At 48.0% G+C, this 26,097-nt stretch overlaps 1 protein-coding gene and 1 pseudogene across 2 annotated transcripts in view; one reads left to right on the forward strand and one right to left on the reverse strand.

The window, feature by feature from the left end:
• The window catches only part of ACAD9 (acyl-CoA dehydrogenase family member 9), a 30,629-nt gene extending 25,291 nt beyond the window's left edge, over window positions 1–5,338 (reverse strand). Inside the window, exons 1-2 of one of the 2 annotated variants that reach the window (XM_005571746.4) lie at window positions 5,128–5,338; window positions 193–286 (exon numbers count right to left, since the gene is read on the reverse strand). In XM_005571746.4, coding sequence (XP_005571803.2) covers window positions 193–286; window positions 5,128–5,277 — 244 coding nt within the window. In that variant the 5' untranslated portion in view covers window positions 5,278–5,338. The remainder of the gene's footprint in view (window positions 1–192; window positions 287–5,127) is intronic. The other variant, XM_015431352.3, reaches the window with a different exon arrangement.
• A 15,361-nt stretch (window positions 5,339–20,699) lies between these two features.
• Window positions 20,700–25,325, forward strand: LOC102137989 (intraflagellar transport protein 122 homolog; annotated as a pseudogene).
• Window positions 25,326–26,097: the final 772 nt, after the last annotated feature.

Genomic DNA, 26,097 nt, shown 5'->3' on the forward strand with positions numbered 1-26,097 from the left:
TACAATGAGAAGCATTTAACTGGATGTTTTTTAATTAAATGGCAACAGGGATGAAACCTAAAGCAAATTATGATGAGTGGAAACCATTTCTCCCTCAAGAAGACTTCCCCTATGTATGCCGCTTCTAATATAAATATCAACCGAATCACCCTTACAGTGGAAATCGGCAATGGTAAAGAAAACCATACGTACCCTCTTCAGTGAAGAATTTTTCCACGGGTCCCAAGAACTGATTGATTTCATTAAGTTCATCTTGGCTAACTTCCGGAAATGGGAAAACTTCTTTCTAAAAATAGTAAATATTTTCTAAAAATTTAATTTTTATTACGCTGCCATCATGGAAACATCAGTTAAAGGGAAGGAAAAACATGTGCTCTACTCCACCCTGGCCAGCGGGACGTGACGTACTGAAGGAACTGGAAAGCAAACCTCACAAGGTTCTCAAGATACAGGAACTATGTGGAGGCTCCACCACCCACATCCATCTCCCTCCCCTGTTCAAATAGGTTCTTCCCAATTTTCATCAGCTTTCCTTCTCAGTACAAGGGATGATAATGGTCCCATGAAACATGCAGCCCAAGACTAACATTTAGAAGCCTGGGGGTCTGGTCCTTGATTTCAGGCTTACTAATTATGTGGCCTTCACCAAATCCCTTCAGCTCTCCAAACTACCTCTTTCTTACCCATAACACGCAGGTAATATTTACTCAAGGCCCTTGTGAGAATTGTGGAAGATAGTGGACGTGGAAGCTCCTTACTGAAATGGACAATTCTACATCAACTATTGTGTGAGCTCAAAGATGTTACGCTGAGAAGAGCATGTCGTGCTTACCAAGTCTCATCGATCCCTATAGCCTCTGTCTCTCCTGCTCATGGACATCTGCTCCCTGTACCAAGCCTCTGTGGACTTTTGGGCTCTGGTACCCCTTCAGTTGCCAGCATGACACAAACTGTGGATGTGGGCTTCAGGTTGCTGGGCAGTGATGTCCTGAGTCATAGCTATAGGTCCAAGCAACACCTGTCCTCATGGCGCCTCTCACCAAGTGTCTCTAGAGAAGTCTTTGGGAGACCTCAACCTTCTCCTCAGACCTTGTACAGCCAATCAGCCAACAGATTTCTCTACTCTATCAATATGCTCCCACTTCTTTCTCCTCTCTGGGCCCAGGACCACAGGCTTATAGGTGAGTCCCTAACTAAAAGTGACAGCCAACTTAAAGGAATCCCTGCCTCTGTCCATTCCAAAACCACCACGAAGGTGGTATCGAAAAAAACAAGCTGGGAGGCCGGGCGCGGTGGCTCACGCCTGTAATCCCAGCACTTTGGGAGGCCAAGGTAGGTGGATCACGAGGTCAGGAATTCGAGACTAGCCTCACCAACATGGTGAAACTCCATTTCTACTAAAAATACAAAAATTACCCAGGCGTGGTGGCGTACGCCTGAAATCCCAGCTACTCAGGAGGCTGAGGCAGAAGAATCGTTTGAACCCGGGAGGTGGAGGTTGCAGTAAGCTGAGATTGCACCATTGCACTCCAGCCTGGGTGACAGAGCAAGACTCTGTCTCAAAATAAAAAAAAAAAAAAAAAGAAAAATTAAAAAACAAGCTTGGCTGGGCACAGTGGCTATTGCCTGTAATCCTAATCCTTTGGAAAGCTGAGGCAGGGGGACTGCTTAAAGCCCAGGAGTTCAAAACCAGCCTGGGCAAGGCTACACACACCTATAGTCCCAGCTACTCAGGAGGCTGAGGTGGGAGGATCCCCTGAGCCTGGGGAGGCTGAGGCTGCAGTGAGCTGTGATTACACCACTGCACTCCAGCTTGCGTGACAGAGTAAGACTCTGTCTCAAGAAAAAAAAAAAAGAAAAAAAACAAGTTGATGGCCCCATCACTCTGCAGCCTTTTAGATCAAAGCTCAGTCTCCTTCAAAGCTCAGTCTCCTTCACTGAACACAGAGGCTCACTGACACTTGGGTCTTGTGCATGGGCTGTATTAGAGATCATTCTGGTACCAGTGGGCAGGCCAGATAAGACAGCCTGGCAACTAGTTGGCCTTCAGGTACAACCACAGAAAACCTGTCACATAGGAAAGACTGCAGGGGCACGGGAGAAAGATTCTGATGTTATCAAATCAGGTCAGTGCCTTAGGGGAGAAGAGTTCAATTGCAATAAACAGTTGATAAATTATCTTAAAAAGTGGAACCTGTTATTCAAAGAAATCTAGTGCAGAAACCAAATATGTAAAACAGACAAAAGTCAAGCAGTTCTGAGACCGCTGATATGGAAAACAGTCACCTAAATCCCACCCACTCAACTTCACACCCATCCCTGCAGCAGTTCCAGGGGCACTCCATGAATAGCTTGGGTCTGGCTGAGGGCAGGGTGACAACCACTGGCCTACATAATCTGAAAGATCTTTTCCAGTTCTGAGATTCTAAGCATCATGTCCCATGTTTCTGCTCTAATCCCAGTAAGGCTGTGAGAGATGACATTGGCCTGATCCGAAGTAGTAGCAGAAGGGTCTAAAAGTGGTCAGACTCTGAAGAACCTCAAAGTAGAGAAAACCAGATCTTCTGTGGAATTAGACGTGAACTAGGAGAATAAGAGTACAAGGTGACGCCAGGTGTTCTGTCTGAACAGGTGGAACAACAGAGCCACCATTATCTATGATAAAAGAAGGCTGGTGGAAGGACCAGGATTGGGTGGGAACCAGGAACTCAGTTTTGGATCTATTAATCTCAAACGCCTGTGAAACCTCTTAGCAGAGCTTTTGAGTACAAAGGTAGATTTAAAAAAGGACCTTGGCTGGGTGTGGCAGGGCGTGCCTAGTCCCAGCTACTGGGGATGCTGAGGTGGGAGGATCTCTTGAGCCTAGGAGTTCAAGGTTGCAGTGAGCTATGATGGTACCACTGCACTCCAGCCCGGGTGACAGAGGAAGGCCCCAACTCTGAAAAAGCAAAAGGAATCTGGAGCTCAGGGAGAAATCTGAACTGGAAAAAGAAATTTGAGGCATCAGGATATTGATGATATTTAAAGCCAGGACACTAAATAAGGTCACCCAGGAGATGGTTGTAGATGAAAAGACATCCACAGACCCAGCCTTAGTAAATTCCAACTTGGCTAGTTGGAAACACTGGTCATTGTTTAGCAGTAAAGGAGCTAAAAAAGAACTAGCAATTGACACAGAGAAGTATCAGTCAGTGAAGTATTTAGAACATTCAGAGAACGATGAGAATAGTGATTCAGAAACTAGAGAAGAAAGTGTGTCAACAGGGTAGAAGAACGAACAGCGTCAGATGCCAATGATGGGCCAAGTAGGATGAGGTCTGAGAACAGATCACACGATTTGACAACAGAGAGGTCACTACTGACTTCCATGGCCATTAGGGACAAACGTCTGAATGGTAAGGTCTCAAGATCCAGTAGAGAGAACAGTTAATGATTCCGAGAAAGGAAAGAATTACCCTTGAGTAGGTGAGAAGGCCTGGGGTCTAATGAGAGGTTGGTTTTGCCAGAAGCAGACAGTTCAGTCATAGTAACAGAATGTAGATAATATGGGCACATGCAGGGGGAGGGGGTAACTATGCCTGTGAAGTTCTCATCTGACTGCATGGATTTTCTCAGTGGAACGGGAAGCAAAGCTGACAGCTGAGAGTAAGGGCAGGGCAGGTGGTGCCAAAGGTTTATGATGGAAACAGATCTGAAGGATTTGTGTTCTTTCTTCACCATGCTGCTGGAAAGCAGGAGGTCCCAGGATAGAGCACCACACTGCCCCAGGTCCTGGGTAAAAGGGTTTCCCATATGTCAAAGACATAGCTCTGCACCTTCTAGCCGGGCAAACTGCTTTTAGTCTGAGTCTTAGCTTCTGCATCAATAAGGTTGCTTGCTATAAAGGGATCAGCCTGACAACCTCAGAGGAATGTTCCAAAGAGAAGCCAGGGAATAACTTCCGTGATAGAGGATCAGCCAACATTCAGCCAAGCTCAAAGCAGGGCACCTCGAGGAAATAGCAAGTATACTGTTGCTTTCCTTAGAAGATAAAATAAAACACAAAGGAAAAAGCAAGAAATGTGTTTATTCCTATTTTGTAGATGAAGGCACTGAGGCACAGGGAGGTGAAACCATCAGCTCCAAGGTCACAAGACTAGTAAGTGTTGAAGCCAGTTCTCTCTTCTTCTGCACAGTACTCTACAGTTTAAGACGACTCTCCATGCACCATTTATCTCACTGGGGCTCTACAACACCTCTGTGAAGGAGACACAACACTATCTCCATTTTAAGGCTGAAAGAACTGAGTCTCGGCCGGGAGTGGTGGCTCACGCCTGTAATCCTAGTACTTTGGAAAGCCGAGGCGGGTGGACCACCTGAGATCAGGAGTTCGAGACCAGCTTTGCCAACACGGTGAAACTCCATCTCTGCTAAAAATACAAAAAAAAAAAAAAAACCGGGCATGGTGGCGGGCGCCTGTAATCCCAGCTACTCCGGAGGCTGAGGCAGGAGAATCGCTTGAACCCAGGAGGCGGAGGTTGTAGTGAGTACTCCAGCCTGGGCGACAAGAGCAAGACTCTGTCTCAAAAAAAAGAACTGAGTTTCAAAGTCAACGAGCCAAGACCAAACCCGTCTTCCAACTCTAAGAGGACAATGAGTGTTTTATAACCAAACTGTTACTACTGGCAGGGTTGTGCGACGCCCGGGAAGCATCTTGGAGCCAGATTTCTGAGGAACCTCAATGGCTGGGAGAGGCGCTACGGCTCAACTGGGGAAGGAAGCCCCAGGGCGCTGGAAGGTGACTGAGGAGGGACACGGTCTAAACTGTTTAGGAATAAGAGAGGAAGCCCCGCACATTTCCAGACCAGACCAGCTGAGATGAAGGCTGCTTTGTAAATTACCTAGCCTAGAGTTTTCCAAATTCTGACAAAATTTACACTTCCAAGGGTCCCCCGTCTAGGAAATGTCCCACCCTTTCTCTGGGAAGGTTTTCCTGGAACTCAGGAATCCAGAGTGTTAACACGCCTCGCCTGCAGGGTGTGTCTCTCTGGCAGGTTTGGGGAATCCGACAAAGCTGAACACCAATCTTGCAGCTGAGGATGAAAAGCGGGAGCCAGACAGCAAGGATTCGCCCAGGGCTCGCGTTACCTTCTTGATTTTGCCCAGGAAAAGCTCTTTGGCGAAAGCTCGTATAGGCGGGCTGGTGCGCAGTAGCCGCCGGTTCGCGGTAGAGACCACCAGACCCCGGCAGGCACGAGCCGCAGCCGTGGTACGCAAGAAGAGCCTGCACCAGCTCATGCCGCCCGCTGTTCCCCGGCCTCAGGCTCCACTTCTTACTTGGCGCAGCAGGGACACACACATGGTCCGCAACGTCGGATGACGTTACTGGCCCGCGACGCTGTGCAGTACTCACTGCGCTTGCGCGGTCTACCGCAACAGGGGATGGAGAGGCCAGAAGGGCTTGACGGCTGCCACCTTCCGCGGCCAAGGCCGTAGTCATGTGCACCTGGCTGGTCCGCGCTGACTGATGACGTCACGTGCCCGCGCTGACTGATGACGTCACGTGTCCACGCTTCCCTCCGGTCCCACTGTGCTTGCGCGGCCAGAGTTGCTGGGCGGAGAAAATTGGAGGGTCGGGGCCGCGGGCATGTTGGCGGGTATGAGCTCCGGCCGTCGTGACGGCTGTGAGGGACCTGTTTTTCACATACCAGCAGTTGTTTCCATAAATGCTAGCCATGGGAAATCTCCCTGTGTACAGAAACCTAAAGGCCGGCCCAGCTGCTTCCCCTTGCCTCTTTTGTCACTTGCGGCCGCGAGGCTGTGGTAAAACTTGAGGAAAGCAAAAGAATGGGGGAAATGCGCGGTATTGGGGTCTCTGCAGGGGCACGGTAAGGATAAGGTTCCATTTTTAACTGGATGGTGAATTCCTGAGATACTGTTTTGTACCTAGTTGACAAATAATTTTCTGGAAGAGGAAAAGAAAATGGGTGTTCAGTCACAGAGCGGTCTGGATAAAACTGAGTCACGGCCGGGCGCGGTGGCTCACGCCTGTAATCCCGGCACTTTGGGAGGCCGAGGCGGGCGGATCACAGGGTCAGGAGATCGAGACCACGGTGAAACCCCGTCTCTATTAAAAATACAAAAAAATAGCCGGGCGCGGTGGCGGGCTCCTGTAGTCCCAGTTACTCGGGAGACTGAGGCAGGAGAATGGCGTGAACCCGGGAGGCGGAGCTTGCAGTGAGCCGAGATCGCGCCACTGCACTCCAGCCTTGGGGACAGAGCGAGACTCCGTCTCAAAAAAAAAAAAAACAAAACTGAGTCACCTCTGTCTTGGGAAACACTGAAAAGGCAGGTGGAGGAAGAGAAACTACAGAGGGAGCTGAGAAGAGATGGGAACTATTGGATGGGATGGGACAGGCCAGGCTGTAGCCGCCCACTTGCCCGCTGACTAGATAGCTGATTTATCAAGACAGGGGAATGGCAATAAGAAAGAGTAATTCACGCAGAGCCAGCTGTGCTGGAGAGGGAGTTTTAATAGCCAAATCAGTCTCCCCGAAAACACGAATCGGAATTTTTAAGGATAATTTGGCGAGTAGGAACTCGAAGTGGAGGGTGCTGATTGGTCGGGTTGGCGATGGAATGATAGGGGGTCGAAGTGAGTTTTTCTTGCTGTCTTCTATTCCTGGGTGGGATTGCAGAACTCGTTGAGCCAGATTACCAGTCTAGGTGGTGTTAGGTTTTGCAACAGTGATGTTATTCCCAGGAACAATTTGGGGGCCGTTCAGACTCTTGCAACCAAAGGCTGCTTGGCCTCTAAACTGTAATTTCTAATCTTACAGCTAATTTGTTACTCCTCCAAAGGCCGACTGGTCCCAGGCAAGAAGAAGTTTTTTTGTTTGTTTGTTTGTTTGTTTTCTGGGAAAGGGCTATTTTGTTTTGAAGTTAAACTATAAACTCATTCCTTCCCAAGGTTAGTTCAGCCTACGCCCAGGAATGAACAAGGACAGCTTGGAGGTTAGAAGCAAGATGGAGTTGGTTAGGTCAGATCTCTTTCACTGTCTCAAGTTATAATTTTGCAGTGGCGGTTTCAAGGCCAGGCCATAGGAGCCCATGTAGGAGGCAGGGCATGCCGGGCACCTCACAGCCCAGCGGTGCACATGGGCCCTATACAGATCTTCAGCCTGCTCCTCTAGGAAGAATGCCGCTCTGCTTTTTCACCCAGACCGGTCATCTGGCTCAAGCAGTTTTGCAATCCCACCTAGGAACAGAAGACAGCAAGAAAAACTCACTTCGACCCCCTGTCATTCCATCTCCAACCCGACCAGTCAGCACTCCCCACTTCCCAAGCTCCTACTCGCCAAATTATCCTTAAAAACTCCGATCCCTGTTTTTGGGAAGACTTGCTTGTTCCCTGACTGTAGCATCGACCACAGTGTTGGGAAATGCCTCCAGCTTCCATTGTGTGAACTCCTTGAGAACAAAATGAAATCCCTTTATCCCTTTCATCTCAGCGAGCTAAGCTCAGCACCAAAAAAGATTCAATTGCTAACACAACATCAAGAAAAAAGAGCTCAAAACTCTACAAGGCGTAGAGTCTAAACTGCAAAATATGTGCAGGCATCTTTTCAGATTATTTTACTTTGTCTAAGGTCTCTCAGCTGGTTTATTCATCGGTGGTTGATATTTACTTGCTTGGCATTCAGCTTCACAAGAAGGTATTTGGAAACAACTGCCTTTGTAAATTATCCCCATAGGTAAAACAAAGAAAAATATACATATATTGCAAAAACTTTCAATTTTGAGCTGCTGTATGTTTTTGCCAAACAAATGTAGTCAAATCAGTCAAGTAGTCTGTTAATGTGTCAAATCTTCTTTAGTGTACACAGGTCTCCCTAAATCAACCAAACGAGAAATCCAGTGGCACATATTTTACAAAATGAAAATAGAAAAATGTTAAGGCATAATTTTTAATTGCTCCAGTAGAGTATAGCAGAAGAGTTTTCCTGTTTTACTACTATACCAGTTTCTAAATTCAGTTTCCTCATCTGTAAATATGAGTATGATACCCTTTATCTGACAGGACTTTTAAGAGGTTTAAGTAAAATAATCCACATGAAAGCACTTAGCACAGCAAATGATAAAAATGAAAATAGTTACACTTTGATCCTTCCATCCTATATTTAAGTATTAACCTCTGAGAAATATGTGGTTTTAAACAGTTTCCCCTGTTCAGTATACTAAAAGAAAAGCTTCAGCTGAATTAAATTTAAAGGAGCTTAATTGGCTGGGTCGGGTGCAGTGGCTCATACCTGTAATCCCAGCACTTTGGGAGGATGAGGTGGGCAGATCATTTGAGGTCAGGAATTCGAGACCAGCCTGGCCAACATTGTGAAACTCTGTCTTTACCAAAAACACAAAAATTGCCGGGCATGGTGGTGAGTGCCTCTAATCCCAGCCACTCGGGAGGCTGAGGCATGAGAATCATTTGAACCCGGGAGGTGGAGGTTGCAGTGAGACGAGATTGCACCACTGCCCTCCATCCTGGGTGACAGAGCAAGACTCTGTCTCAAAAAAAAAAAGAAAAGTTTAATTGAGCAATCAATGATTCAAGTCAGGCAGCTTTCTGAGCCAGAGCAAGCTCAGAGACTCCAGCGCAGCCATGTAATGGAAGATTTCTGGACAGCAAAGGAAAGTGAGGTACAGAAAATGGAAGCGAGGTACAGAAACATCTGGATTGGTTACAGCTCTGCCATGCCTTATTTGAACATGATTCGAACAGTTGGCTACATTTGATTGGCAAAAACTCTGTGATTGGCACAAGTGTAGGCTAGTCTGTTTATGCCTCCACTTGTCATAGTTCACAATGTGCAGAAAACCTATAAACTCAACTTAAAATATATAAGGAAGCAGCTTTAGGCTAAACTTGATTTAACAAGTGTTTAAAATATCCTCACAGTAGTTCTGAATGTCTCCTCACATCAGTACAACTGATTCACAACATAGGAGAAAGTGAACATTCTTTAGCCATAATATTAGCGTTAGCATAGCAGAATGCTTGACTCTGGGTATGAGGAACATTGAGTAGAAACTATTGCTTGATCCCTTACTATTAAAGCTGAGGCTGAGATTGGACTGATTATTTTATAAGCCAAAGACCACCAAAGATTGCCAGCAAACCACCAAGAGGTAGGAGAAAGACTGTCCTGCAGATGCTGCTGCAAAGACCTGCCCCTTCCGCCTTGCACCTCCATCCTCCAGGGCCTAGAGGCCTCTGCCTGCAGCTGGGGGAAGAAGAGACTGCGAAGAACGATCCTGTCTTTTAAAAACTGACAGAAATCACGGATTCCTTCCACTCACATTCCCTTGGGAAGAACTTAATTTGGGGGCAGGGGCTAGGAAAGGGAACACCTGGGCAGAAACATGGTTTTGACAAGTGTTCTTGTCAGGACAATTTGGGAAAGCCCAGATGAGTGATTACTGAGTGACTCTCAACTCCAGTGTTTTGACACCGAAATATGCAAGGCTTCCTCTCTGATTCTTAAACAGCTCAGGCCATGCCGCTCCCATGTCACACTCTAGTGGCCTGTGGGCTTCCTTGCCAGCTGAGCCCTAGCGCTACCCCCTGCCTTTGAGATTCTGCAGAAATCTAGCTGCAGGGTGACTTCCACAGGTTGCACAACCCAGCCAATAGTAACAGCTAGGTTATTAAACACACCATCCTCTTAGAGGTGAAAGGCTTGGCCTTAGGTTCAATTCTTTCAGCTTTAAAATGGAGCAAGTGATGTGTCTCACTCGAAGATGTTGTAGAGCCCAGTGAGTTATGTAGTGCGTGGAGATTGGGAGGTACTGTGCAGCAGAGGAGATGGACAGTGCAGGCTCAAGAAGATCTTGTGACCTTGAGTGAGTCACTTTTCCTCCTTGTTCCTCAGTGTGCTCATCTACAAAATAAGAGTAAACACAGTAGCATTTCCCCCTTCCTAGGGGTGCCTTGTTTTCAGCTTGGCTGAATGTTGGCTGATCCTCTATCATGGAAGTTATTCCCTGGCTTCTCTTTGGAACATTCCTCTGAGGTTGCCAGGCTGATACCTTTATAGCAAGCAACTTTACAGATGCAGAAGCTAAGACTCAGACTAAAAGCAGCTTGCCCTGCTAGGAAATGCAGAGCTATGTCTTTAACATATGGGAAACCCTTTTACCCAGGACCTGGGGCAGTGTGGTGCTCTATCCTGGGACCTCCTGCCTCCCAGCAGCATGGTGAAGAAGGAACACAAATCCTTCAGATCGGTTTCCATCTTTAAACCTCTGGCATCACCTGTCTTGCCCTGCCCTTACTCTCAGCTGTCAGCTTTACTTTCCATTCCACTGGGAAAATCCATGCAGTCAGATGGGAACTTCACAGGCACAGTTACCCACTCCCCCTGCATATATGCCCATGTTACCTACATTGTGTTACTGTGAACTGTCTGCTTCTGGCAAAATCAACCTCTCATTAGACCCCAGTCCTTCTCACTTACTCAAGGGTAATTTCCTTTATCTGCATCGTTAACTGTCCTCTCTACTGGATCTTGAGCCATTACCCTTCAGGTGTTTGTCTCTAATGGCCATGGAAGTCAGTAGTGACCTCTCTGTTGTCAAATCGTATGATCTGTCCTCAGACCTCATCCTACTTGGCCCATCATTGGCATCTGACACTGTTCATCCTTCTACCCTATTGACACACTTTGTTCTCTGGTTTCTGAATCACTATTCTCACTATTCTCTGAATGTTCTAAATAGTTCACTGGCAGATACTTCTCTGTGTCCATTGCTGGTTCTTTCTTGGCTCCTCAACTGCTAAACATTGGCCATTGTTTTTCACTAGCACGGTTGGAGTTGTCTGTGGCTCAGGCTGTGGACACTTTTATTTTCCTCTGCAACCACCCGCTGGATGACCTAATTTAGTGTCCTGACTTTAACTACCATCAATATCCTGATGACTCACATTTCTCCTGCAGGACAGATTTTCCCCTCAATTCTAGCTTGTTTTTGTATCTGCCTTTGTACTCAAAAGCTCCACATAGAGATCTAATAGGCGTCTAAAAGTGGCATATGCAAATCTGAGTTCCCGATCCCACCCAATCCTGTTTTCCCACCATTGTTCTTTATCTTAGTTAATGGTGACTCTTATTCCACTTGTTCAGACCAAACATATGTGGTCACTTGTGTCCCCTCTTATTCTCCTAGTCCACATCCAATTGAGCAGCAAATCCAGTGCTGTCTACCTTCAGGTTATATTGAGAATGACCACTTTTAGGCCCCTCCTGTGATAGTACATAGGGTCAAGCCAGCATCATCTCTCAGCATTACTGGGACTTGGGTTAATTAGCTAGGTAAGATGAAACATGAAGGATTACAAATAAAGGCAGAATACAGACTTAAAACCAGGAATCCAGACTAAACACTCAAACATGGAGTCCATCGTGGCCCCAGGGCCTTTGTGCTTGACGGTCTCTCCATCTGGAACACCCTGCCCATTGCAGTAATTGTTCTCTAAATGCCTTCAGGCATTCTCAGAAACATCCTGACTTTGTCTTCCTTCATGGTACATGTCACCACCTGCCTGTGTATTGTTTCCTTATTTTTTTCTCTTTCTTTCCCACTAGGCTGTCAGCCCATCAGAATAGAGATTTCTGCCTGCTTCTCCCCTTGGTGTGCTTTGGTTTCTGGAACAGGCTCAGCATGCAGTGGAGCCTCAGTGAATGTGCACTGAAGGAGTAGATACTGGGGAGCACAAACACGTATCAGGTGGTGAGAAGAATTGCTCCTTTACTATTTACTGACCCCTATTATGTGCTCAGCCATGATGTAGGCTGTAGACAAAAGCAGGAATTTAGAAAAAAACAAAACCAGCTGCTCCTTGTTGCTGATACTGTGCAGGAGAGAAAAACTGAGTATTACTCAGTGTGGTGGCAGAGGGAAGTGCTGTGGAGAGGGAAGTGCCGCAGAGAGTGAAGCAGGGCTCAGGGAAACCAGGAGAGCAGAGATGGGGCTGGAGTGGCCTGAGAGAAGGGCAGTGGTGGGAGAGGAGACCTAGGATGTCAGGGGGCCCAGGTCCTGCAGGCCTTGGGGCTGCTCTGAGGACTTTTACTCTGGGTGAGGTGGGAGGCCCAGAAAGATGCTGAGCCGAGGGGGACAGGCCCTGAATGTCATGAAGGGAATGAAGTGGGAGCAGCTAGGGACATGTGCACAGGGGAGGCTCTCACTGTAGATGGCACAGGCAGAAAAAGCTTCTCTGAGGAGGTGACAGTGTACTGAGCCCTGGCCTTGGCCATGTTTCTAGCTTGTATGAACTTGGAGCTTTAACACCTGCCCTCTGTGTGTACACGGGACTTCATGTTCTGAGCAACCTCATGATATGCCAGGTCACCTTGCCTTGGCCCCTTGCCTCCCATGTCACCTTCTCCCCCAGAGCAATCTTCCTCCCAAGGGTGCACTTTTCTTTTTTCTTTTTCTTTTTCAAGAGAGAGACAGGGTCTCCCCTCATTCAGGCTGGAGTGCAGTGGCGTGATCAGAGCTTACTGCAGCCTCGAAACCTGGGCTTAAGTGATCTTCCTGCCTCAGCCTCCCAAGTAGCTGGGACTACAGGTGTGTGCTACCCTGCCTGGCTAATTTTTTCATTTTCAAGTTTTTGTTGAGGTGGGGTCTCACTATGTTGCCCAGGCTGGTCTTGAGCTCCTGGCCTCCCAAAGTGATGGGATCATAGTTGTGTGCCACTGTACCCAACCTACTTTTCAAATACAAACCAACCAATCCAGTGCACCTCAGACACTTCCCCTGTGGGCTGTCATACTGGGACCATTATCCGACTGCCCTAATCACCTCAGTGACAGGAACCAGACCCCTATGGACTGGAATGATTGGAACTGCCCTCTCCTAAGCCTGCTCGTTGCCCCTCACTCTTTTCTCCCTGTAGGCAGCACAGGAAAGGGGCTTGCTCCGAGTACCCCTCCCTCTGCCTCCTGACCAACCCTGCTGCTTCCCATGTGGCCCTGCCTAACTGTGCTCTGCCTTCCTTCTGGGAACTGTGACTATCTTCAGTTTTACTCATCTGATCTGGAGGCCTTATTATACCTCAAACTTTTTATTAATACACAAGAATTAGAGTGGCCTGGAATGACAAGACACTTTGGACACAAGATAAACAAATGAGAACATACGAACTATGCACCATTTTCCAATATTCTGAAGAAGTGTAATAGTTTAATACATGAGTTTTTTTCAGGTGATGGGAAACATTGTGGCTGTTGGTGGGATCTGCTGAAGGCAGGGACTTCACTGTGATGACGGAGCTCTCTGCCTCAGGTTTCCTGCAGCCCAGGATTTTTGTATGAGGCCATGGTGTTGTGAATTTTTTGTTCCAAAGATTCCTGGATGTGATCTGTGTGAATTCCATATACATCATGAGCTCTTTCCTTCTGTGATCCTGGTGGTCATTTATTATTTTTTAACCTTCCCAAAAAGATGCAGTGTGAACCTGGTGATCAAAGAGCAGCTTCTGGTAGGGCCTTGGGGTCTCCCGCTGGCCCATGTTGATTTACAGATGCCATATAACGTAGTGTAGGGTGGTCTTTCCCTGGGTTTGCAGGCAGCAGTGTGTTGATGAGTCTTTCTTTATTTTTTTTTATTTTTTTTGGAGTCTTGCTCTGTCTCCCAGGCTGGAGTGCAGTGGTGTGATCTCGGCTCACTGCAAGCTCCGCCTTCCGGGTTCACGCCATTCTCCTCCCTCAGCCTCCCGAGTAGCTGGGACTACAGGTGCCTGCTACCACGCCTAGCTAATTTTGTTTTTGTATTTTTAGTAGAGACGGGGTTTCACCATGTTAGCTAGGATGATCTCGGCTCGTCTCGATCTCCTGACCTCATGATCCGCCCGCCTCGGCCTCCCAAAGTGCTGGGATTACAGGCGTGAGACACTGAACCAGGCCCCTACTCCTTCTGAAGAAAGGAACAACTGTATCTTATGTTTGCCACACAGTATTTGTTTCCTCAGCTCCACAAAGGTCTGACAAATGGTAAGGTTCTGGTTATGGTGGTATAAAAAATGACTCCAGATTCCACCTCTACCCATTCACCATAGGGCAGTACAACGGGGAGTTATACAAAAGGTGTCCAGCTTGTAGCCTATCATAAATCTGGTGCCAAAGACAAAGATATTTTATGTTGTAGTTGGCATCTTGTAAATACAAGTACATTCTGGGGCATGAGGTTCCTATAGAAATGTTTATTTTGGCGGTGGTACTGTAGGGCAGATAGTATTTGCCGGAACTTGCCTCAGGCCTCTTCCTCCTGCTTTTGGTGGGGCTCTAGGATGTAGTGAAGTAGCTGTCCCAGCTAGCATGCTACATGACTCGGTGTAGAGTGCCCATGATGGCAGTCACTGGAAGGAGCTGGTTGAGATTGGGTGATTCGGGGTCCTCATTATATCGACTTCACAGCTATCCACTCCAGAGGCTGGAGGAGCTCTGCTGACCTCTCTAGGTGACCTTCACAGCCACCTGGATCCCAGTGAGAATGTTCTGGGGTAACTGTACCTTGGCTGCACCTGGGTGCTCAATAATGTCACCTGGACTCTCTCCCAACCTCTGACTCTGTGTCCTTCCCTCAGTGTGGATGTCGTGCTCAGGTGGGCTTTCCCTTCAAGGTGACAGGATGGCACCCACAGCCCCAGCCACCCAACAGAAATAGACCTTCTCTCCCCTGCTACCAACCCTTGCCCTGACCCTCGCCACCTGATTGGTCACGTGCCCAGACGTTAGCTAATCACTGTGGCTGGGTAGGTTGGGCTCTTCTGATTGGCCAGGTTGAAGTCATGTGGCCACTGTCGCCAGGGGTACTTAGAGCTGCTCCCCTGTTTGGGTGGGAGATGGTATACCCACTGGCTTCTGTGTAACAGAATCCATGGTGGCATTTTTCCCTCTCCCATCACCTCCGCCCCAGGCTCCATTTCACCCATGCCAGAAAGGAACAAGGTCTGTCTGAAGATAGGATTTGGGATTCCCCTCAGCTTCAAGATTTGCTCCTTGTACTAGTGCCATCAGCTACTCACTCAACGAACATGCACTGAGCACCCTCAATATGCCAGGCTGTCACTAGGTGTGATACAAGGATGATACAGGGATGAGCAGGGCTAATGGGATTCCTGTCCTCCAGGAGCTGACACTCTAGCGGGAGTGCACAGACAAATCAAAGACCAATTCAGATCAGATGAGTCCAGATGAATAAAGAGATAGGATGGGATGGAGGGTGTCATGGAGGTGTCCCCAGCAAATCCCAATTCACTCACCATGCACTCAGCCTCATGCAGTATAGATCATAGGAAAGGGAGTACACATCATAGAAAGTCACCTTCATGTTCAGGCAGCTGATGAAGTCCTGTGGGCTCAGCTTGTTCAGGTCAACGGTTATGCGGGCCACATCCATCTTCTTGGCAAGCTTATGGGAGAGAGACAGTGGGTGCCTCATTCTCTGCATCGAGACAAGCAGATGGTTAGCACCCCTTGAAGACTTCTCCCAGGGTCCCAGTTTTCTCCCCGGACAGGTGGGACCTCACCTGTTCTGATGGGGGCTTCCATTTCTGCCCCTTCTGGAGGACCAGGAACACCGTATTGCCTGCCAGAGCTTGGAAGGAAGGACTCTTCTGTCTCTACAGTTGTGCCATCTTCCTCCAGCACCAGGAAGAAGGGCTTGTCTGCCAGTATCAGTGTCCTGGACCTGGGGAATAAGGTGGGTGATGCTTCCGCCATCTCTAAAAAGTCACAGAGCCAGTCTGGGAAAGCCCCACGTCATAGCTCCTCAGATGCCAGGGAAAGAACAAGTGGGCTGGGGTCTATGGGGTAGAACTGGAGCCCAGGCCCTCTGCTGTGGAATCACTATGTAGAGACTTTATCATGGTACCTCTTGGCGCCTGGCTTGAGGGTTCATAGTCTAGAATAATGTTGTCCAATAAAATACAATGTAAGCCACATATGTAATTTTTAATTGAGATACCATTTACATATTATAAAAGTCACCCTCTTAAAGTGTACAATTCAGATCCAAGTACTAGGCAAAATGGTGAGACTCCATTTCTACAAAAAAAAATACATAAATTAGCCAGGTGTGGTGATGTGTACCTGTAGTCCCAGCTACTCAGGAGACTGAGGTGGGAGGAACACCTGAGCTCAGGAGATCAAGGATGTGGTGAGCTGTGATCATGCCACTGCACTGCAGCCTGAGTGACAGAGTGAGACCCCGTCTCCGAAAAAGCATGTAATTCAGGGTTTTTTGTATATTAACGAAGTTGTGCAACCATCACCACTATCTAATTTCAGAACATTTACATCACCCCAAAAAGAAACCCAGTTCCAGCCGGGCGTGGTGGCTCACACCTGTAATCCCAGCACTTTGGGAGGTCGAGGCGGGCGGATCACCTGAGGTTTTGAGTTCAAGACCAGCCTAACCAACATGGTGAAACCCCATCTGTACTAAAAATACAAAATTAGCTGGGTGTGGTGGCACATGTCTGTAATCCCTGTTACTCGGGAGGCTGAGGCAGGAGAACCGCTTGAACCTGGGAGGCGGGGATTGTGGTGAACCGAGATTGTGCCATTGCACTCCAGCCTGGGAAATGAGTGAAACTCCGTCTCAAAAAAAAAAAAAGAAAAAGAAACCCAGTTCCCATTCGCAGTGACTCCCCATTCCTCCAATTCCCCATCCCATGGCAACAGTTATTTTGTTTCTATGGATTTGCCTATTCCAGACATTTCATTGAAATGAAATAATACAATATGGGGTCTTTTTAGACTGACTTCTTAGCATGTTTTCAAAGTCATCTGTGTTGCAGCATGATTTGTCTTTTTTTTTTTTTTTTTTTTTTAAGATACAAGGTCTCAGTCTGTCACCCAGGTTGGAGTGCAGTGACACACTCATAGCTCATTGCTATCTCAAACTTTTGGGCACAAGCGATCCTCCTGTCCCAGCCTCCTAAGTAGCTGGGACTACAGGTGCTTGCCATTACACCTGCCTAATTTTTATGTTTTTTTAGAGGGTGTCTGGCTGTGTTGCATAGGCTTGTCTCAAAATCCTAGTCTCACCGGGCGCGGTGGCTCATACCTGTAATCCCAGCACTTTGGGAGGCTGAGACGGGCGGATCATGAGGTCAGGAGATCGAGACCATCCTGGCTAACACGGTGAAACCCTGTCTCTACTAAAAAATACAAAAAATTAGCTGGGCGTGGTGGTGGGCGCCTGTAGTCCCAGCTACTCAGGAGGCTGAGGCAGGAGAATGGCGTGAACCCAGGAGGTGGAGTTTGCAGTGAGCCGAGATTGCGCCCCTGCACTCCAGCCAGGGCGACAGAGCGAGACTCCACCTCAAAAAAAAAAAAAAAAAAAAAAATCCTGGTCTCATGGGATCCTCCCACCTTGGCCTCCCAAAGTGCTCAGAATACAGGCATGTGCTACTATGCCCAAACATGATTCATTCATTTTTGACTAAATATTCCACTACGTAGATATAGCACATTTTAAAATCCATTTATCAATTGATAAATATTTAGCTTATTTCTTATTGGCTACTATAAATAATGCTGCTGTGAGTTTTGGTGTACAGGTTTTTTATGAACATGTGTTTTCCATTCTCTTTGGCATATACTTAGGAGAAGAATTGCTGGCTCATACATTAACTCTGTTTGACTTTTTTTTCTTTTTTTTTGAGACAGAGTCTCGCTCTGTCACCCAGGCTGGAGTGCAGTGGCGTGATCCCGGCTCACTGCAAGCTCTGCCTCCCAGGTTCATGCCGTTCTCCTGCCTCAGCCTCCCAAGTAGCTGGGACTACAGGCACCTGCCACCACGCCCGGCTAATTTTTTGTATTTTTTAGCAGAGATGGTGTTTCACCGTGTTAGCCAGGATGGTCTCCATCTCCTGACCCCGTGATCTGCCCGCCTCGGCCTCCCAAAGTGCTGGGATTACAGGCGTGAGCCACTGTGCCCAGCCAGACTTTTTTGTATTATTTTTTGCTTTTTGAGACAGGGTCTTGACTGTTGCCCAAGCTGGAATGCAGTGGCACAGTCACTGCTTACTGTAGCCTTCACTCTGGAGCTCCAGTGATGCCCCCACCTCTCTGTGCAGCTGTGTGACCTCAGGCAAGTTACTTAACCTCTCTGTGCAGCTGTGTGACCTCAGGCAAGTTACTTAACCTCTCTGTGCAGCTGTGTGAACTCAGGCAAGTTACTTAACCTCTGTGTGCAGCTTCAGTCGAGTTACTTAAATTCTCTGTGCAGCTATGTGACTTCAGGCAAGTTACTCAATCCCTCTGTGCAGCTGTGTGGCCTAAGGGAAGCTACTTAAACCTCTCTGTGCAGCTGTGTGACTTCAGGCAAGTTACTTAACCTCTCTGTGCAGCTTTGTGGCCTCGGGCAAGTGACTTAACCTCTCTGTGCAGCTGCTTTGCCTCCGGCAAGCCATTTAACCTCTTATGTACAGCTGTTTTGCCTCTGGCAAGTGACTTACCCTCTCTGTGCAGCTGTGTGGCCTCAGGGAAGTTACTTAAACTCTCTGTGCAGCTGTGTAGCCTAAAACAAGCTACTTAACCTCTCTGTGCAACTGTGTGATCTCAGCAGTTACTTAAACTCTCTGTGCAGCCCTGTGGCCTCAGGTAAGTTATTTAACCTCTCTGTGCGGTGTGTGGCCTCAGACAAGTTACTTAACCACTCTGTGAAGCTGTGTGACATCAGGCAAGTTATGTAGTTTCTCTGTGCAGCTGCATGGCCTCAGGCAAGTTACCTCACCTCTCTGTGTAACTGTGTGACCCCAGGCAAGTTACTTAACCTCTTGTGCAGCTGTTTTGCCTCTGCAAGTTACTTAACCTCTCAGTGCGGCTGTGTGGCCTCAGGCAAGTTGCTTCACCCCTCTTTCCAACTCTGAGACTTCAGAGAAGAGTTTTTGTTTTTTGAGGACAGCCTCAGGTCAAAGGTGCTGTGGCCGTCACACTCATAGCAGGCCCATGTTTTGGCAGAATTGAGCTATAACCATTGGCTACATGTAAAGTGGATTAGTGGCTTAAGGTGGGAGATTTGTTAGAGATGCTGCTTCTGTGGATTTCTAGAGGGAGGCAGAGATTGTTACCTAGGTCAGCTCCTGATTAGGGCAGCGAGTGGATTAAGGCAGTGCGTTCCAGCATGTGTCCTAGAGAATGCTGGGTCCTCAGGGTACTGATAGATGTCATAAGAAAAATGAGCCTTTGGCCAGTTAGTTGTGGGATATCCAGGTTACACAAAGTTAAACAGATTTATGTGTGTGTGTATGCGTGTACAAGCATGTTCTTTGCTCAACATAAGAAAAGTTCTAAGTGGGCTGCTACATGAAACTTTGAAAGTGAAAATGAGCCAGGCGCAGTGGCTCATACCTGTAACCCCAGCATTTTGGGAGGCTGAGTCGGGTGGATCACTTGAGGTCAGGAGTTTGAGACCAGCCTGGCCAACATGGTGAAACCCCGTCTCTACTAAAAATACAAAAATTAGCTGGACGTGGTGGCAGGCGCCTGTAATCCCAGCTACTCGGGAGGCCGAGACAGGAGAATCTCTTGAACCCAGGAGGTGGAGGTTGCAGTGAGCCGAGATCGCGCCACTGTCCTCCAGCCTGGATGACAGAGTGAGACTCCATCTCAAACAAAACAAAACAAAACAAAAAACTGAAAATGTAGCTGCATTAGCCTGAGAGCCAAGCCATGCAGCAGGTGGCTTATGGATGAGGCTTGTCGGGTCTTTTCTGGGGATGGAAGTCATGGGGCGTGAGAGCGGTGGGTGAAGTCAAGAGCAATGCCAAGGGGAGGAAGGGCCGCTTCTTTCTCAGGCAGCTCTCACTTCCCGTGGGAGGATGGACTTTGGGGTCAGGTGGGCCTGAGGTCATGTTCTTACTTAGCTACTCACTGGCTTTGTCCCCCTGGTAGGTCATTTTACCTCTCCGAGGCTACAGTTTGACATGAGGATAATATTGCATTTCACAGGGCTGTCAAAAACAGATATCAAGGTTGGGAGTTAAATCCAGTTTCAAAAAAAACCCCAAACAGGGATATTAAAGCAGGCATACTGAGTGGGTACCTGTTGTCCCAGCTACTCAGGAGGCTGAGGCAGGAGGATTTCTTGAGCCCAGGAGTTTGAGGCTGCAGTGTGATATGATTAAGACTGAATAGCCACTGCAGTCAGCCTGGGCAACATAGCAAGACCTTATCTCTAAAAAAAATTTTTTTAAACCAGGGATATCAGTAGATGATGGCTGTCATCATCATTATTATAATTCTCTACCACATATCTTGTCAGTGTTCATAGTAGCCTTTTCCTGTGTTAGTTCGTGACTCAGATCTCTGCTAGGTGGCCTCTCCTAATGCTGCCGTTTGGGTAATGTCATCAACAAATCCCCGGTCCGAACAGACACAGAAGTGAGCTCGGCCTGTCTCGGGGCTGTCATTACGTCTGCAGCCTCTGATGAACCTCGCTTCTGGCCTGCTGAGGATAAGCCAACGCGCCCACCACCCTCCTCTTCCTTTTGAGGAGTCCTTTTCTCTGCACAGAACTTCTGGTGAAGGTGGTGGGAGTTGTTCTTGCAGAGCACATGGGATTCTAGCGGCCTGGCAGTGGGCCAGGATCTTGTTGCCATGGTGACTGACACTGTTTTCACTGAAACGTTGCCAGATCCTGAAGATCTTCGTGGACAATCTCTTTGCTATCATCCTGCTGAAGCAGGCCACAGCCGTGCGCTGCTTGGACATGAGTGCCTCCCGTAAGAAGCTGGCCGTGTTGATGAAAACGACACTTGCCTGGTGTATGACATCGACACCAAGGAGCTGCTTTTTCAGGTGATGTCCCCGAGGGGGCCCAGGGACATCATCCTTTGATTAGAGACCCTCCTCTAGCTTCCCAGCCCCTGCAGGAGGCTCTCCAGCTCTGGCCCTGGCAGGTCTCTGGGAGGAGCAGTGAGGGGCAGGGGCCAAGCACAGGTGCAGAGTCCCAGAGGCCCTGGGCCACAACCTGCTCCTCCCACACAGGCACAAGCTGCAGGGCCTGGACCAGCCTCTTTAACTTTGGTTTCCTTGGCAATGAGATGAGCCAGCAGAGCCTTTCTTTTTTTTTTTTTTTTTTTTTTTTTGAGACGGAGTCTCGCTCTGTCGCCCAGGCTGGAGTGCAGTGGCCGGATCTCAGCTCACTGCAAGCTCCGCCTCCCGGGTTTACGCCATTCTCCTGCCTCAGCCTCCCGAGTAGCTGGGACTACAGGCGCCCGCCACCTCGCCCAGCTAGTTTTTTGTATTTTTTTTAGTAGAGACGAGGTTTCACCGTGTTAACCAGGATGGTCTCGATCTTCTGACCTCGTGATCCGCCCGTCTCGGCCTCCCAAAGTGCTGGGATTACAGGCTTGAGCCACCGCGCCCGGCCAGCAGAGCCTTTCTTAAGCATTTACCATGAACAGGAAATGGGGCCATGACTCTGAGAGGGGTGTGACGTTGGCACTCAGTGAATGGGGCGATGGATGCACTTCCTTTGCAGAAGTCTGCGTCTTACCTGTGCAGGCCTGCCTGTGTCTATGCGCACCTATCGCACGGGAAGGAAACAGGATCAGTTTTGTCATCTGAAAGGGGGAAGGGAATGGGCAAGCCTTGCCTTCTGCTTAATTCACAAGAATGCTAGAAGATCCGGTAGAATGCGAAGTGCTTGGATCTTTGGAGGCCTAGGCATTGTTTAGTGGAGTCATCCAGCCCTGTGACCTGAGGAAGTGTCACCAGAGAAGATAGCCCAGTAGCTCTGTGCCCAGGGCCTGACTGGCTTTCTGCTGGGCTCGTGCAGTTATTTGTCTCTTTCAGGCTTTGAAGGTGGGGAGGGCTGGTTTGGCAGAATCGAGTTCCCCTTAAAGCTGGAGCCCCTCCTAACTGGTTTCCTCAGCCTTACCAGGCTCCTCCTTGTCCTCAGCAGCAGAATCGAGAAGGGGAGGGGCCTGGAGTAGGGAGCAGCCTCAATCAATTAGAAGGGGTTACCTGGCCACCTCAAGCCCAGTGGTGACTCCCTGTCAGTCTCAACTCACTCATGTCCCAGAGAGAGTAGAATGGTTTGGGGGAAAGAGAGGGCACAGCCTTTAGGCTGACCTGGGCTTGGGTCCTGCCTGCATCCCTTACTGTGTGATCTTAAGTTAGTGAGCCTCTCTGAGCCTTGATTACTTTTCTCTAAAATGAAATTAGTAATTGCCCCTCACAGAATTGCTACAGAATAGGGGATACCACAGTGCCTAGCTCAGTGCTGGAGACAAAATGGGGCCTGAAATGTTACCTCCCTTCTCCCCAGCCTCACCTCCCACCTATATGGGGCGTAGCTGGCCCCAAATGTGAATCTGTGTCTGAGCCTAGAACCATACAAGTGTGCAAGGGTGTGTGCTCCACTGTCCCCACTGCTGGTTCTGTAGCAGGCTAGGGGAGGTGATTCTCAGCCCTGCCAGGAGACATCAGCATTCCCAGCTGTGACATTCCCTGCTGGCTTTTCCTCTTCTCCACTACTCCTCCCCCTACACATAAAATAGCTATATATTTTTTTCTAATTATAGAAGCAATCCACGATCATTATAAAAGATTCAGACATTGTAAAACATTCTAGGCAGAAAGTGTGAGCATCTGCTGGTCCCCAAGGCTCCAGGGCTGAGTAGGGAACTGAGGTGCAGTGGGTGCCTCCCAGGGTGACTCTATTTTCACAATGTGTGGACTGTAAATACAAAGACATTATTTTCAAATCTTACAAATAACTTACTGTTCTTTCTCTTATTATCAAACAGAATAGATAGATGTTCATGACAGAACAAATTCAGGCAAACAAAAAAGATTTTATAATTATGCAATTTCACCCACCCAGAAATGCTGTTAATCTTTTGGAATATCATATTCTTTGTTTTTTTTTTTTTTTTTTTTTTTTTTTTGAGACGGAGTTTTGCTCTTATTCTTGTTGCCCGGGGTGAAGTACAATGGCACAATCTCAGCTCACTGCAACCTCTGCCTCCCAGGTTCAAGCAATTCTCCTGCCTCAGCCTTTTTTGGAACATATTCATGTAAACATTCTTCTGTGTATAGAGATGTATATGTCTTCTGTAATAGAAGTGGAATCCCACTTTGCCGATTCTTTTTTTTTTTTTCTTTTTCTTTTTTGAGACGGAGTTTCGCTCTTGTTGCCCAGGCTGGAGGTGCAATGCCATGATCTTGACTCACTGCAACTTCCACATCCTAGGTTCAAGCCATTCTCCTGCCTCAGCCTCCCAAGTAGCTGGGATTACAGGCACATGCTACCACGCCCGGCTAATTTTTGTATTTTTAGTAGAGACAGGGTTTCACCATGTTGGCCAGGCTGGTCTCGAACTCCTGACCTCAGGTGATCCACCTGCCTTGGCCTCCCAAAGTGCTAGGATTACAGGTGTGAACCACTGCACCCGGTCTGATTCTCCACTTTCTATACAGGGACTCATATTTTAGGAGAATTTTTTTTTTTTAATATTATTATCCTTTAAGTTCTAGGGTACATGTGCACAATGTGCAGGTTTGTTACATATGTATACATGTGCCATGTTGGTGTGCTGCACCTATTAACTCATCATTTACATTGGGTATCTCCTAATGCTATCCATCCCCCCTCCCCCAACTCCACGACAGGCCCTGGTATGTGATGTTCCCCATCCTGTGTCCAAGTGTTCTCATTGTTCAATTCCCACCTATGAGTGAGAACATGCAGTGTTTGGTTTTCTGTCCTTGCGATACTTTGCTCAGAATGATGGTTTCCAGCTTCATCCATGTGCCTACAAAGGACATGAACTCATCCTTTTTTATGGCTGCATAGTACAGTGTATATGTGCCACATTTTCTTAATCCAGTCTATCCTGATGGACATTTGGGTTGGTTCCAAGTCTCTGCCACTGCGAACAGTGCCACAATAAACATACATGTGCATGTGTCTTTATAGCAACACGATTTATAATCCTTTGGGTATATACCCAGTAATGGGATGGCTGGGTCAAATTGCACTTCTAGTGCAATTTGAGGAATCGTCAGGAGAATATTTTTCAAAAGTAACACCTGCTTACTCAAAAATTCCAACAACACGCAGGTGCATGGAGGGGATTGCCGCTGTTCATTTCTTTTTGGTCCCCTTTCCTCCTTTTCCCTCCATCCCACTGTAAGCAATTTAGTGGGATTCAGTCTTTAAGAGGGTATTGGGCTGAAATGTGCAAGCGCTGGCCAAGCCCAGGGTGGTTCTCACAGGATGCCCACCGTCCCTGTCCCCCAGGAACTAAATGCCAACAGTGTGGCCTGGAACACCCGGTGTGAGGACATGCTCTGCTTCTCGGGAGGAGGCTACCTCAACATCAAAGCCAGCACCTTCCCTGTGCACCAGCAGAAACTGCAGGGCTTTATGGTCGGCTACAATGGTTCCAAGATCTTCTGCCTCCACGTCTTCATTTCTGCTGTAGAGGTGCTACAGGTAACTGGGAGTGCCTGTCCACTCTCAGTGCTGGCAAGGCTGACAAGACCAGGGAAGCCAGGCCCCTTGCTGGTGCTTTGGGGAGAGTAGCAAGGAGAGAAGAATGGCAACTGTGATGTCGTGGGAGGCAGTCTGGGCTTGGAACCTGTGGTCTTATATCCACTCCTTGCAACCTGCATTTCTGGGGGCAAATAGCTCAAACTCCCTGTGCCTCAATTTCTTCCTGGTCCCCATTCTGGTAGGGATGGGAGGGGTATACAGTGTTGTCAGTAGAGTGTATTTTACAGAGAGCCCAACGTGGGCCAAGTGGAGTGAGCAGCAAAGCCGAGAGTCCAGCAGGGTGTGTGTGTGAGCACATGTGTGATGGTGGTGATGTGTGTGCGAGGGAGAGGGGAAGAGAGAGAATGAGTGGGTGGGGGTGAGTCCTGAGGTCTGTGAGCCAATAAGGGAGCATGGGACTCTGCACAAGGCCCCTGAACTAAGAGGAGGCCACAGCAGAAATGGGGCACTGAAGGGAGGAGCCACAGAATGGAGGAGGGCAGAACCACAGACAGGCGGCTGAGATTGACCTCCCGAATGCAGGCTTGTCTCCCCTCCGCCTCCTGCACCCCACGCAGATGGTTCTCACTGTAGGATTGCCATAAAACAGAGACACAAACCAGCAAGAAACTTTAGCCCTTAGCACCCCATCCTCAGGACAGAATCGCTCCTAAACATGTTGAAATACATCTGCTTAGACCTTTTCTGTGTGAATATGTAATGTATGCATAATATATAATTAGGAGCATGTGATTTTATAACATTTTTAAACAAAAGTGGAATCACACTGCAAATACTGTTTCATGACTTTTATGTGTGTAAGTATCACTACCTATAGATGGAACCTCAGATTTACTGTATTCCCTTAGCCTGGCCTGTAAACAAGACTTCTCATCCCTTCCTCTATGGCCATCTTCTCATTTCACCTCACATTCGGTTATGGCAGCCCTATCACTGTCTATGAAGTGCTGGCTATAAACTCGTCATCTGGCCTTTTCACTCAGCAATCTCCTGAAGCATGGTTCTGTGTCAGTAAATGTTCTTATCCAGCATGGCAAAATGTTAAGGTAATTGTAGACTCACATAAGTTGCAGGAAATAATATAGAGATGCCTTATACTCTTTGCCCAGTTTCCCACAATGATAACAGTGTGCAAAGCTACAGGACAATTTTCCCACCCTTGTTGGCATGTGTAACCGCCCCCCCATAGTCATGGCACTGAACATGGCCACCACCACAAGGTGCCTAGTGTTGTGCCACCCTTTTACAGCCAGCACCCCTCCTTCCTGCCTGGGCCCCACTGCATTGTATTTACAACTGCATTTTGTCCTGTCTTGTGGATGTTCCATTACTGACAGACAGGCTGAACAAAGAGTGTGCAAAGAAGCCCGGAGCAGGAGAGAAGGCTCCCCAGCCTGGCTCTCGGTTGGCGCAGTTGCAGGCTGGCTCTGCCTTTCTTGGCTGCACTGTCCTGAAGCAGGAGATATAAGAAAAACAAGTAAAGGGAAAACAAGTCTAGCTGGAGCTATGATAACATTATCTGCAAGGCCAGGCAGGGGCCCCAAA

Source organism: Macaca fascicularis, chromosome 2, assembly GCF_037993035.2.
Source record: "Macaca fascicularis isolate 582-1 chromosome 2, T2T-MFA8v1.1".
NCBI lineage: Eukaryota > Metazoa > Chordata > Mammalia > Primates > Cercopithecidae > Macaca > Macaca fascicularis.